We start from the raw sequence: 13,491 nt of genomic DNA on the forward strand, positions 1-13,491 counted from the left end.
ACTGTGCTTCTATTGTTTTCTGCCCACGGAGCAGAAGATCAGTTCAATTTCTGTTTAATGAACAGAAACAATATGGGCATTATTTCTGTGTTTTTTTTACAAGGGGAATTCTTCACCCCTCTACTACGTACCAATCTCAGGAGGGAAACAGCTGCGCCGTCCTGTACCTTTACCCTGAATGATCGCAAATTGGAGAATAACTACGACCCCCACGATGGTAAAACAGATGAAAAGCCGGGTTTATCTATGTCCAACAAACCCTTACCATGAGGATTTTCTATTCGAATTCCTGCAGTAGGGCAGTAACATTTCAGATATGATGCATTATTATGTACAGAATGCTTGCTACCACCGATCCACTCGTGATGGGATTCGCTGTCTCCTGCGGGGCATGGTCCTGTAAGTATCCTTTGCAGGTGGTGCTGACCACACAAAAATATCCTAACTGCCTACTAAATGGATATCAAAACATTTTTCTATGAAGTCACTTGTAACCTCTAAAAAATAATCTAAACTTACCATATTACTTTAATGATTCTTGGGTAGGAGAATTTAGAAGACTGCTCAAAAGTTTTTAGCAGGGAGGACCGTCCTCAGGTTTAAAGTCACAGTACCTTGAACCCACTCCAGAAGAATACATCCTGTTATAAATACTTGTCCACATAAACCACAGAGGCCACAGTCAACCGGGGCCTGTCCTTTTAGGTTCAGGGAATCTAGGAAACCTCACAAGAGGAGATTTGTGTCTCCATGCCACAAAAATTAATAGTATCACAACAAGATCATTATCATTTTGTAGGTCATGTTCGAGGAAACACCCCTAGCCCAAAAGGAAGTCTATGCAAGTGTTGTACTCTATGACAGAGCAAGGGCACCCTTGACCCACCCAAGTAAAGGAAGGTTTGCAAGATCCCAAGAGCTTTCTATAAGGGAATCACGTGTCCCCCACTGGGTAGTAATAACGTCTTACTTACAAAATAAATAAATAACAGAAGTGCAACATGATGTGCTATTTACAATTGTTTGTTAATTACTATTTTTTTACTACTATATAAAAACATGATTACCTTTATAAATGTTCTTACCATTCAGTTTGAGCAGGCTGTGATCCTCCAATAGCATTTACATAATAAATCTTTTGGCACCATCACAAGTAACCTAACACTGGGTTTACCTCATCTCTATAGTCCATAAAAGAATGATGACACAAAATTCTGCTTGAGTCCAGCGTTCTCTCACGCTAGGACCTGCAAGCAAGCCTTGTCTTGGAATTGGACTAATTTAAGCTGTATTTGGGTGGTAAGGTATTTTTGTATTTGAAGAGTGCTTCATAACCCTGCTGAGGACACAGCAATCCGATTACAACTGGATTCAAAGCGCTCTTTTGGAGTGTATGGTATGAAGGGTGTGGGATACAAATTGTACTTGACTTTATTAAAGTATTGGCTTTTACCTTTGTTGTCACATAAATTAACTGATGTGCGCTGTTGTTTTCAACAGAGGATGCCTGAGAGTGTTGCGCTATAAGTGTATTGCATGAATAGTAAAAGTGCATGGTTTATGCAAGTGGTCCATTCCTAGATTCCATAGGTCTACTTTCTATAAATATATATCTCAAGGTTTCTATTTTTCAAATTACCCATGGGACATGCATGGATTGTCTCCCCCATGGAAGGCTTACATTCAGGGAAATCTAGTAACATTACGTACATAACTCTAATTAATTACATTTGCTTCCCCTTTGGTCGGGTGGTATGTTTTACAACCTGGTAAAGTGAGATAGTGCAAAGCGATTCCACTCTTCAAAACCCAAGTGGTGATATAGGACTTTCGGCCTATTATTTAACATCAGGCAGGGCAGGCAAGGTAGCATCCATCGGCGTAAAAGGTTAGTGTGTTCCTACCCACCCATCTTCAAGTAAAGGATGACCTATAAACCTACCCAGAGATGGGTGCAGGCCCTTAGCATCATTTCTCTCTCATTGTCCACTCTCAGGAAGACATGACAGTCAGTGGCCCTGCATAGGCTGCTGAGAATGGCAACAATGCATTTCCACCATTTTCATTGTCTGCATACCAGGGAATCATACAAAATAACTCTGCCCTGAACTAAAGAAATTTGCGAGTACATACATTGAGAAAGCTGATGTACCACGATAGTGGCTGTGTTTAACCAGAAATAAAGCAATTCCATTTTCCAATTTTCAAATCTGAAAGACAGGACTACGTTTGAGCAACATCATTGTGTTTCATTTCATGAAATTGCAAAAAAACAGAATCGTGCTTAAAAGTAGTTCACATTATATGCATTAGTTTCATACCCCGTTTCCTCCATTTTTCCCATTTTGAAAAAACAGGGACAAAATCACTTTGGTCCATTCACTATTTGCAAAACGAGCGCAAAACAGAATTGATTTGCTGTTTGCACGCACCTTTGCAAAGAGTGCGTAATTGGACGCGGTATAATTTCATATTCTATGCTGCAACATTTGTAATTCCCGGATACCTGAAACATCACAAGCATTTATGAGGGAGGGGATTGTCATAAACATCATATTGAACTGTTACCTTGCATGATAGCCAGTAAGCTGAAGAACACCAGGTACCCCACGGAGTTGTTGCACCATTGCAAACACCGTGGCGTGAAGCGGCCCCATCCGCAGGGCCCCTCTGTGTACTTGTCGTCCTGCGGCGTGTACTGCAGATTGGATATTTCCGGTACATGCTCTGACTCGGGCTCACGGTACAACCGGAGGCTGGCTACCCTCGTCAGCCCCACCTCGTCAAGCGAGACGAAGACCGGGTTGTCGACGCCGTCCGTCATTGCGCTAGCCGAGATTACTTCTGAGAGCTACACTGTATAACTTTCTCTGCGAGGCCCGCCAAAGCTCCGAGCTCGAGAAGTGGCGTGCAGTCATCGACTCCAGTTCCCTTCCATTGTACACCTGGCGGACTGGGCTCCTGGGTCTACCTGTTTGTATCACCGCCTCAGGTGACAGCAGGGAGAAGGCTGTGGCCACTCATTTACCTGCTGCAGTCTTCACGTGTTCCGCCTTTTTCCACCATCCTGGACTGGCAACAATTTAAAAGGCTCGATTTGCACGCCTCTCGTACATGTTACAAGTGTCCTGTAAAAACAGATATCTTTCTTGAGTCATCTTTCGTAATCATGCGTGTCAGTGTTGCCAAATTTTACTGACACTCCTCCTACTCCCTGAAGCAATAGGAGGAGGAAGTAGGCAGGTGCAAAGGCCCCGCCCTCTGACAAAATTGTAATGGTTGTTGTGACTGATTTCGCATCATCATCTCACGAGGAAGTTACTAATAGACGGCTAATGTTAGTTATTCCGAGTGTGATGTTTGCCACTTAGCAGGGGATCCTAATTCTTACGTTTGTGCACATTCTGGTTTTTGTATGCAAAATAATTTTTACCACAAAGTGTTTCTGGTCATAACAACTTTTACCTGCGGTTTTTCTTGCTGTGCTATAAGCAGGTACACCGGTGCAGGGAAAAAATAAATAACGTTTTTCTAAATCTTGGGTAAATACCCTATCTTGTGACATTTTTTAGGTCCGGTTCACAGATAGTATTAGCTGTCTCTTCAATTCTCATTTCGGGATTCCCTTCATCCCTTCTTTTTTTTCAGCTTCATCCACATTTGCTACTCGCCACTACAGCATGGGGGAATGTGTAGGTCCAGTGTCATCTTAAGGATTTTCTGGCTCCTGGTAAAACATAATTTGGACGCACCTCTGCAGAACAATTTTGAATGTCATTTCCAATTTCCTGCTAATTCAAGCCCGCATCATGCCAAACGATCCTAAGTTATATGTTGACTTTTAACAGTGTCACAAAAACCGTCGAAACCCGTGATGCCTGACCCTAAATATCTTTGAGCTAGAACAGATGTTACTCTAATTCTGTGATATTGATTTGATGTTTTTATCTACTTGCCCCTACCACTCTCTCGTGAGCTTGCTGATTTTTTCTTTTTCAGCAAAATTGCAAGAGGTACTAAGGAAACAGTTTTTAATCCCATTAGTTAGGTTTCTGAATATTAGAAGATGTAGACCAGCCTCTAGTTTATTTGCAGCTCCTGCTAAGTGAATATATTTGCACAATGGTCCGCAAGTTTATCTCTCTGCTGTAAGATTGAGAAGCATGGTGGGAAGTAATGTCTCAATGATAATGTATTTATCTGAGCTGTTTTAACTTTTTGATGTTTTTTCATATTACATTTGTCTTTTGTCTCTTTATGCACGTCACTTTGTCGTTTATATCTTTGCAATAGGACATCTGTTTGTTGATGGTATTTAAGCTATTTTACTGAAGATGATATATTATTTGCTATCCTAGTGAACCTGTTTTTACAACCCAATTGCTATGATATATTCTAACGAAATGGTTTTCATGCTGTGTATTCTTTTATGTTTTTTACAAACTGAATAAAGATTGATTGAATTGAGCTTGCTGATTATTGATGTGTACATGTTTTTACCCTGTACAGCGCTCTGATACCCTCGGGTCATGTTTGAGCTATATACAACTCCGAATAAATAAATAAATGACACAAGGTATCAAGAAAGAGTCAGTGATAGTAGCAGGCAGAGAGGGAAAGTGGTTTCAATAGGGAAGTAGAATGGAAAAAGTTCAAAAAGAGCGAAAGTTCAACTTTCCAGCGGGCTCCTTGGAAGGTTGGGGTCCTGGAAAATTGCCCACTTCGCCCATGCCTTAAATCATCTCCTTCAGACAACTTCAGCCACTGGCTTTCTGCCACTCAGTGATTGCATTTTTGGCAATGACGCGCACATTCTCCTCAGCAGAAGTGCCTTTCAGTGTCAGGAATGGTGAGCCAGTACTTTACATTGTAAATGCTATTTTCTGTCCATTCTTTTTAAGTCAGGTTACAGTAGTTCACACTCAAAAGTACCTTTTCTCTGCGCCAAAAATAATAGTTACCTGTGATGCTCATTTAAACTAGAAAGGGTCCTATACCTATTTGAGGTACAACTTCCTAGTAAGAAGCACAGTGCTTTTCTATTAACATTTTATGTGGTATATATATTTTTGTAAAGTTCATTTTTATTGGAAGCATGTAGTTGCAGCATGGCACATCTTTTATTTTTCAGTGGTATGTACTTGTAATAACACCTTTAAAAATAAAAATAGCAGAAGCTGTACCTAAAGGCTTTGACAATGCTTGTTCACCTGAGTAAAATCACTCACCCTGAAGAGAAAACAATGAATGCTCTAGCAGTAGTGTACACATCTTAATACAAGACCACACCAATAAATGTTTCCTTCCAATGCAAAATTAGGCTCTTTTTAAAATGCGTAGCGCACATGAGCACAACATCTCACCTATGGAAATATAATGTATATAAAACAAAGAGTATGTAACTGAACTAAGGGTCTGATTTACAGTCTGGCAGTCTGGGGCAGGGGGTTACTCTGTCACATACGTGACAGATATCCTGTCCCCCTTATTAAGATCCCATTATATTCTATGGGAATCATGATTTTGCGGACGAGATATCAGTCACATTTGTGACAGAGTATCCCGTCCTCCAAACTCTAAATCAGGCCCTAAGACATTATACAATTCATTTAATGAGACAACTCTTCACCAGTCCTAATATACCCTTTGAGGTGCAGATATCTTTCTCACATTCAATCTGCATAGGTACAGAGTTGTCTCTTTTTCTCCCTTCCTCCCTCTTTCTTTCTTTCTTTCTTTCATTCTCTCTACCATCCTGTCTCCTGGCGTGGTGTTTAAGTTTCAGCAAGGTATCCTTTTCTTCTAAATGGTTAGCTGCTATGTACCAAAACATATTGGAGCTATCATAAGGATTCTGTGCACTATGTGATTTCTTCAAATTAGCATACTGAACATTGAATGAATGTGTCTAGAATAGAAAAAAACACACTACTATATAGGCCTAATAGGCAGAGTGATTAAGCAATATTATTAAATGTGGATCCCAATTACAGCTATTTGCAGGTCATTGAGTACTAAGTTATAGCCGAGAGCCCATTTCCCTCCCTTCTGCAAATAATTACAAAGGAGTCCCCTCCTTGTTGGATCATACTGCAAATTTAAAAGCGTACGCAGGAATTCATAATATATTTTGTAATATGTGTTGGTGGAGTGCTAACTGTTTTGCATTATTTTTTCTCAAGAATATGTATCTGGGTGGCCTGGGCAGAATTTCAATTATGCTGGAGTAATTTCGGTAACTCCACATTACCCTTTGATGCTGAACTGGTGATAACTAAGTGGCACATTTACATACCATTTTTCCTGTTGCAAACGGCACGACTCACAGAATTGGACCATTTGCAACAGGAAAAACACATTTTGGTATTTACAGACCCTATTTTGCGATTCGGTAATCTATTTACCGAATCGCAAAATAGGTTTGCGAGTTGCAATGAAAAATTTCCTAGCTATCGTAACGGAAAGTTTCAGTTCTATTAAGGACTCGGAGGCGAGGATTATGCCTTGCTTTCTCACTTTATTAAATGAGCAGCCAAGTAATTAACACAAACTACAAGTCCCATGAACAGTTGGGAAAAATGAGTACAGTTATAACCAATAAACAGTAAGAATTTTTGTCCAATTAAAGAAGGCAGTCCATAACATAGTCCCTTGTTTGTGTTGAGTCTTCCTCTTTCGAAGCGCGAGCCAGTCAAGAACGATTATGAAGCTTCTTGTTTTGTGGAATCAGATCCTATGAAAAATAAAACAGATTTAAGGAAAAAAACTCTCATTCAGAAAAACTAATCAGATTGTTGTTTAAGTTAAACAATATATTTTTATTATTTTTATTTATTTATTTATTTTAAATGCAGTATGAGAATGAGAAAAAAACATGAAATATATAAGATAGGATATACTTACTAAATACGGGGTGGGTTCACCTAAACTTTGTAGTATTATAAAGGTGATCAGGGTGGGATAATCCTCGCCTCCGAGTCCTTAATAGAATTGAAACTTTCCTTTACGATAGCTAGGAAATTTTTCATTCTATGTCAGGACCGGAGGCGAGGATTATGCTAGTTTAAAGCTCGTTGACAACCAATTGTGCTATGTTCAGAACTGGTTTGAAGTAAAACCTTTTGAAGGTAGAATCTGATGACCAGTCTGCTGCATTAATGATGTCTTCCAGACGAGCACCTAAGTGGAATGCTTTAGAGGCCATAGCCCCACGAGCAGAATGTGCACCAAAAAGGGAAAGATCAATGCCCGCTTCATGCATGACCCAACGAACCCAGCGAGCAATAGTAGGAGAAGAAACAGCTCTATGAGGTTTACGTAATGAGATAAGGAGCTGATCTTCACCTGGAGGACGGAGTTCGGAGGACATGTCCTCGTATGCTTTAAGGCATTGAACCACAGATAGTTTTGGAGCGTCAGGAAAAGCCGGATAGGATATAACTCTGTTATTGGTTTTTGTGCGTCTTCCTACTGTAAACGAAACCCTTGAAGGAGAAAAGGATCTATGGGAAACGTCGAGAGCACGAACATCGGAGACCCTTCTGCAAGAAACGAGACAAAGTAACATGGCTAGTTTAGCCGACAGCTCCTTTCTGGAAAGATAGTGATTATGTTGCCAAGATAGGAAGAGATTCAGAACTTGATTAACGTCCCAGAGGAAAGAATAACGGGGCTCCGGAGGCAAAGAAAGTCTTATACCCCGAAGAAGACGACACACCAGTTTATGTTCACCGACAGGGAGACCATCAACTAGTACGTGTCCAGCTGAAATCGCGGATCGATAAGTATTAATAGAACGATAAGCTAGACCTTTGGAAGCAAGGTCAGCAAGGAAGTTCAGGATATGAACTATATTTGTCTCCACGGGATTAAAACCCCTTCGCAAACACCAACGGGACCATCTTCCCCCCGCAGATCTGTAGCGTTTACAAGTGCTGGGAGCCCATGCTTTGGATAATAATTCCTCAGCCTGTCGCGAAAGTCCCGACACCGACCAGCGTCCCCGGAAATCCGCCACGCCATCAAGGTTAGAGAACCTTCGAGGACCATTTGATGAGGGGCACCATTCGGACTGAGAAGAAGCGAGGGAAACAGGGGGAGTCGGATTGGAAAATCCCAGGAAAGTTCCAGAAGAACCGGAAACCACACTTGAGACCTCCAGATTGGAGTTATGATCGCAATGGATGCCGATTGACGACGTACCTGTGCGGATGTTCGAGTAATCATAGCAAAGGGAGGGAAAGCATAAGCTTTCTCCTGACTCCAATCTTGTAGAAATGCATCCGTAGCTGTCGCTGAAGGGTCTGGCCTCCAGCTGAAGAATCTGGGAATCTGATGATCCAACCTCGAAGCGAAGAGGTCGATCGAGAACGGCCCCCAAAGATGGGACAGAGAGGAAAAAACTTCCGGATGGAGTTTCCATAGACTGGAATCTTTGAGATGTCGAGAATGAAAGTCCGCAATCTGATTCTGGCTTCCCGGAAGATACTGTGCTGTCACAGAAACCTGATGGTCGAGGCAATACTGCCAAAAACTGGACGCTAGATTGGAAAGCGTTTCGGAACGAAAGCCACCTAGATGCTTGATATACCGGACCGCCAAAATATTGTCCATCTTCAAGAGGACGTTCGACTTGATAGAATCCTTGGTCCAGCATTTCACTGCAAATGAACCGGCTAGCAATTCGAGACAGTTTATATGTAAGTTCTGTTCCTGTAGTGACCATGTCCCTCCGGTAGAAAAATTGCCACATCGAGCACCCCAGCCTACTCTGCTGGCGTCCGACTCTATAACCAAATCTGGAGCCGAGCCGAAAATAGCTCTGCCGTTCCAGGCTTCCATATGTGAAAGCCACCAGCGAATTTCTTCTACCGCTTCTTGCGACAGAATCACTTTTTGGGAATACGAAAGGCGTTTGCGCAGATGAGCTGCCTTGAGTCGTTGAAGAGCGCGGTAATGCAGTGGACCCGGGAAAATTGCCTGAATAGAAGAGGAGAGAAGTCCTATGAGGCGGGCAATCTGGCGTAGAGAGACTTTGTGTTTGACCAAGGTACGGCGAAGTTCGTGACGTATTTTTGTCATCTTGCGGGAGGGAAGACTTAAAGTTGCGGATACCAAATCGATAGTGAAACCTAGAAAAACCAGTCTTTGAGAAGGGATTAAAAGAGACTTGGTCTCGTTTATGATGAAACCTAGGTTTTGCAGCAAGTTGACGGTTGTCTGTAGATGCGTTGAAAGTTGCTTGGGACACTGGGCGAGAAGTAAAATATCGTCGAGGTAAACAATTAACCGAATTCCCTGAGCCCGGAGGTGTTCCACCACAGGTTTGATGACTTTGGTGAAACACCACGGGGCTGAGGAAAGACCGAATGGAAGGGTAGTGAACTCGAAAGTTTGATCTCCCCAGAAAAACTGAAGAAAACGTCTGTGGGGTGGATAGACCGAAATAGTAAGGTAGGCGTCTTTTAAATCGAGACGAGCCATCCAATCTAGGGGGCGTAAAACGTCTCGAAGAAGGTGGATTCCTTCCATTTTGAAGTGGCGATATACCAGCCACTCGTTGAACTCTTTTAGATTGATGACTGGTCGGCGACCGCCATCCGTCTTGTCCACTAAAAAGATGTTGCTTATGAAACCCCTCGGATGTAGGGTTGTTGGGCAAATGGCTTGTTTTCGCAGTAAATCCGAAATTTCGGTGTCTACTAAAAGGGAGTCCTGCGAAGAGAACACCAGGGGTTTTGGAAGTGAAACCTGTGTGGGAGTTCCTACAAATTCTATATGGAAACCTTGAATTGTTTGTAGGACCCATGCATCTTGTGTAATTTGATTCCATTCGTGGATAAAATTCGCCAAACGACCCCCTACTTTTAGAAGGGAAGAAGGGAGAACACTTACCGTAAGAGGTTGTTGCTGAAGATCCTCTGCCACCACGATGTCTGAAACGTCTGGCTCTTGTCGGGTAGAAGTTGGCAAATCGATTGTGATCTTGGAACTGATTCTGCCTGGAGCCTTGCCCCCTGAAGGAGTTGGTTGATTGTGGGCGGCCGGACGAGCGTCCCCTTCCTCGACCGGCCCCATGGAAAATCCGAGTGGGAAAAACCTTTTTCATTGAAGAGTGTGCCTTGTCCAGGGACGTGAAAGTATTAACAAACTTCCCTAACTCCTTTATGAAAGGTTCACCAAACAAACCTCCTTGCGCTATCGGACCTGCTTCAGAATCAGCCAGATCCCCTAGTTTGGGATCCACTTTAATTAATAAAGAACGTCTGCGTTCGGTGGAAAGAGCGCAGTTAGCATTTCCCAAAAAAATAATAGCGCGTTGCGCCCAACCTGAGAGAATCTCAGGAGAAATTATAGCATCAGAGGATTTAGCATCTTCTGCCATGTCTAAAATCTTTGTCAAGGGTCCCAAGACATCCAGAAGTTTGTCTTGACATGCTCTCCAGGATCTAACAATTCCCTTCTTAGGGTCTTTTATAAATTTCTGCAGAAAAGTAGACATTTTGGGATCTAAATCTGGAGTGATGGCTACCTTGTCCGCCAAAGATGGTCGTGGACACTCTGCTCGAAGGCAATTACGAGAATCCTTTTCCAGCGGCTTTCTTATACGTGACGCAACATAAGCTGCCACCTTGTCAGATGGCGCCCATTCAGACGATCTAGGATGGATAATATCATCGGGATCCAACATGTCTGAGATTTGAGGAGCAGATTGCGATCCAGAAGGAAGCCAAGATCTGGAAGGACTGGCGTCTGCTTCTTGATCCCCCGACGAATCACTGTGAGGGAGAGTTGGTGACCTAGGTCTTGAGGAGACTAGAGGAAAAGAAGAATCCGAGAGAGTACTCAGAGAATTTCTAACTCTATCGAAGAGGTCCACATCAAACCCTGATTCACGAGGACGCTTAGTTGGAGGCACATCTGCAAAGGTATCATTAGATGCAGGAGGGGCGGAAGGAATAACAGGAGGGGATGAGAATTTTGCGCATTCGCGCGCTATCTGTTGTGATAGTCTGTCCTCAAGGGGACCAATTGCTTCCGAGACGGCCCTATAAATGGACGCGTCCACAGCATCAAAGAATTCCTCTTCCTCGTTAGGATCCATATCCATTGTAGAAAAAATATATGGGAACAATAAAGAATAATAATATTAAACAATAAATAGTTTCAGAAGTTCTTTCCTTCGTCTTTTTAAAAAAAAAATTAGTATATATTTATATATATATACTGATATCTGTATACAACTGGGCGTCAGTTGATAAGAAAAAGTGTCTGAGCACTCAAGTTCAAGAGGCTAAAGCCCGGGACAACTACACCCCAGTGCACCAAAAATGATTAAAAGGGGTTGATAGCAACCTTCGTTGCTTGCCTGGGAGAATGTCCCAAAAAGGCTGTTTAATAATAATAACCCAAAGGGTTAGGTATGAAGAAAAAATATATATACTGAAATACTGACTCCTGTAAAAGGAGCGTCAAAGCCTTTCTTTTTCCGTTTCTTTTGTTATTATTTACTGACCCAGCAGGGCGTCGCTCTCCAGGCAGAAGAAAAGTGGTTAATTGGGCTGAAAAACGAACAAGCGCGTCGAGGGAAAACACCTCACTGCGCTCTGAGGAGAGAAATACGCGCGTCTGGTTCAGCGCGTCTCTCCTTCGTTGCCACGGTTACCTTCCCGGCAAGCGTCCTCTGACGGTTGCCGGGAAGGAATGTGCACCACAAGAAAAGACGCTCGCGAAGGGGAGAAAAACGCTCCCGCAAGGCAGCTAGTATTAAATAATTACATTACATACAAAATACAACGAAATGAGCATAAGCATACAAAATAAATGTGAAAAGTACAGAGAACAGGAAAAAAACGACTTATCTCGGCTGCGAGCAGCGAAGAAAGAGGAAGACTCAACACAAACAAGGGACTATGTTATGGACTGCCTTCTTTAATTGGACAAAAATTCTTACTGTTTATTGGTTATAACTGTACTCATTTTTCCCAACTGTTCATGGGACTTGTAGTTTGTGTTAATTACTTGGCTGCTCATTTAATAAAGTGGAGAAAGCAAGGCATAATCCTCGCCTCCGGTCCTGACATAGAATTAGAAAGGGGCGTTCCCTTCCTAATTGCGAGTCACAGCTCGATGTAGCATTGTTTTGTGACCGTGAATGTGGTCACAAAACAACACAGTTAGAACCAGTTTCAAAGTGGTGCTAACCCATTCGCAAACGAGAAGGGGTACCCCCATGACCCCTTCCCCTTTGTAAATGGCAGAGAAAATATTTTTTCAGTCCCACGGACCACTGCCTGCTCTGAAAAAATGAAAAGGAAACTTTTCATTTTTGTTTTTGAAATGCATCTCGTTTTCCTAAAAGCCAGAAGTAGTTTGAGTAAATATCCTACCCCAAAAAGCACACTTAACAAGCACAAGTAACTGTTTGTGCTCATTTATCATATTCTGCTGTGTTTAATGCAATTTTGCAACACGAAAATGCATCCTCACATCCATTTAGAATGCAAGGAAGCATTTTTGCCTTAAGAAATAGTGCTAAACACAGAATCACCCTTCTCCCATAATTCCACGGTGTCTTGTGGAATTATTAGGTAATTCCGTGTGATTACGTTACATGGAATTATGCAAGTTATGCACACCCCGTTGTGCACCACCATTTTTAAATCAAGTTAGAGGCAGCTTTGGTTGCCTCGAAAAATCTTTTACGGTCTAATACTGAAAGAGTGTCAAGAGTTCAGCACCCACTCTCATTTCTTGAGCCATTGACAAATTTATCAGCCCACTTTTATCCACAATTCTGCAATTGGTCAATTTCAGCTGCCTATCATGACATATGAATATTGTACTCTTTACCAACTTGCAGGATTTGTAGAACTGATTCACGGGACCACCTGGAGTTCACAGGGACAGGCAGAAGCAGGCACCTTGTCACTTGGCTAGTCCTCATTGTGTTTTCTGTGTGGGTGCTTTGCACCCATCTATTTTTGTAAGAAGGAGAGTGTGGTGTGCTTTGTCTCTCTAAAAGCAGCAAGGTAAATTTCTTTAACCCCAGACTACACAGGCATCTGGTAATCCATTACACATTCCCCAACATACTGGGTTCTTCTTTGGTTTGAAAGAGGCATGCCTCTGCTATAATGGTGATAATTACAGTGGCAATAGTAACAATATGTGGGTATCTATAGCATGATGATCTGTAATTTAGTGATTTTTTAAATTTAGTGATGTCTGACTTTATTGTGGTCATTCTTGTCATATTTGTGGTAACTCCTGGTGCAATGTACACATCCATTTCATGATGGTGCTCACATGCAGTTCCATATAGGCTCTCAAATAATGATAAGTTGCTAGTATTGGTGCTTGTATGATGACTGTGAATTGCGGGTAACTGAGGTCATTCTTGGCATGATGAAATTGACCCCTGACATATTAATGGCCCCTGCTTCCATGATGTAATGAGGAATCTCCACATTTATGTGGCATATAACAATA

The 13,491-nt window shown here is 42.1% G+C and overlaps 1 protein-coding gene across 1 annotated transcript in view; it reads right to left on the bottom strand.

Moving 5' to 3' along the window:
- SLCO4C1 (solute carrier organic anion transporter family member 4C1) overlaps window positions 1-3,015 on the bottom strand; it is a 490,988-nt gene extending 487,973 nt beyond the window's left edge. The window contains exon 1 of the mRNA XM_069226038.1: window positions 2,569-3,015. Within this exon, the coding sequence (XP_069082139.1) occupies window positions 2,569-2,824 (256 nt within the window). The 5' untranslated portion in view covers window positions 2,825-3,015. The remainder of the gene's footprint in view (window positions 1-2,568) is intronic.
- Window positions 3,016-13,491: the final 10,476 nt, after the last annotated feature.

Source organism: Pleurodeles waltl, chromosome 1_1 (genome assembly GCF_031143425.1).
Source record: "Pleurodeles waltl isolate 20211129_DDA chromosome 1_1, aPleWal1.hap1.20221129, whole genome shotgun sequence".
Taxonomy (NCBI): Eukaryota; Metazoa; Chordata; class Amphibia; order Caudata; family Salamandridae; genus Pleurodeles; species Pleurodeles waltl.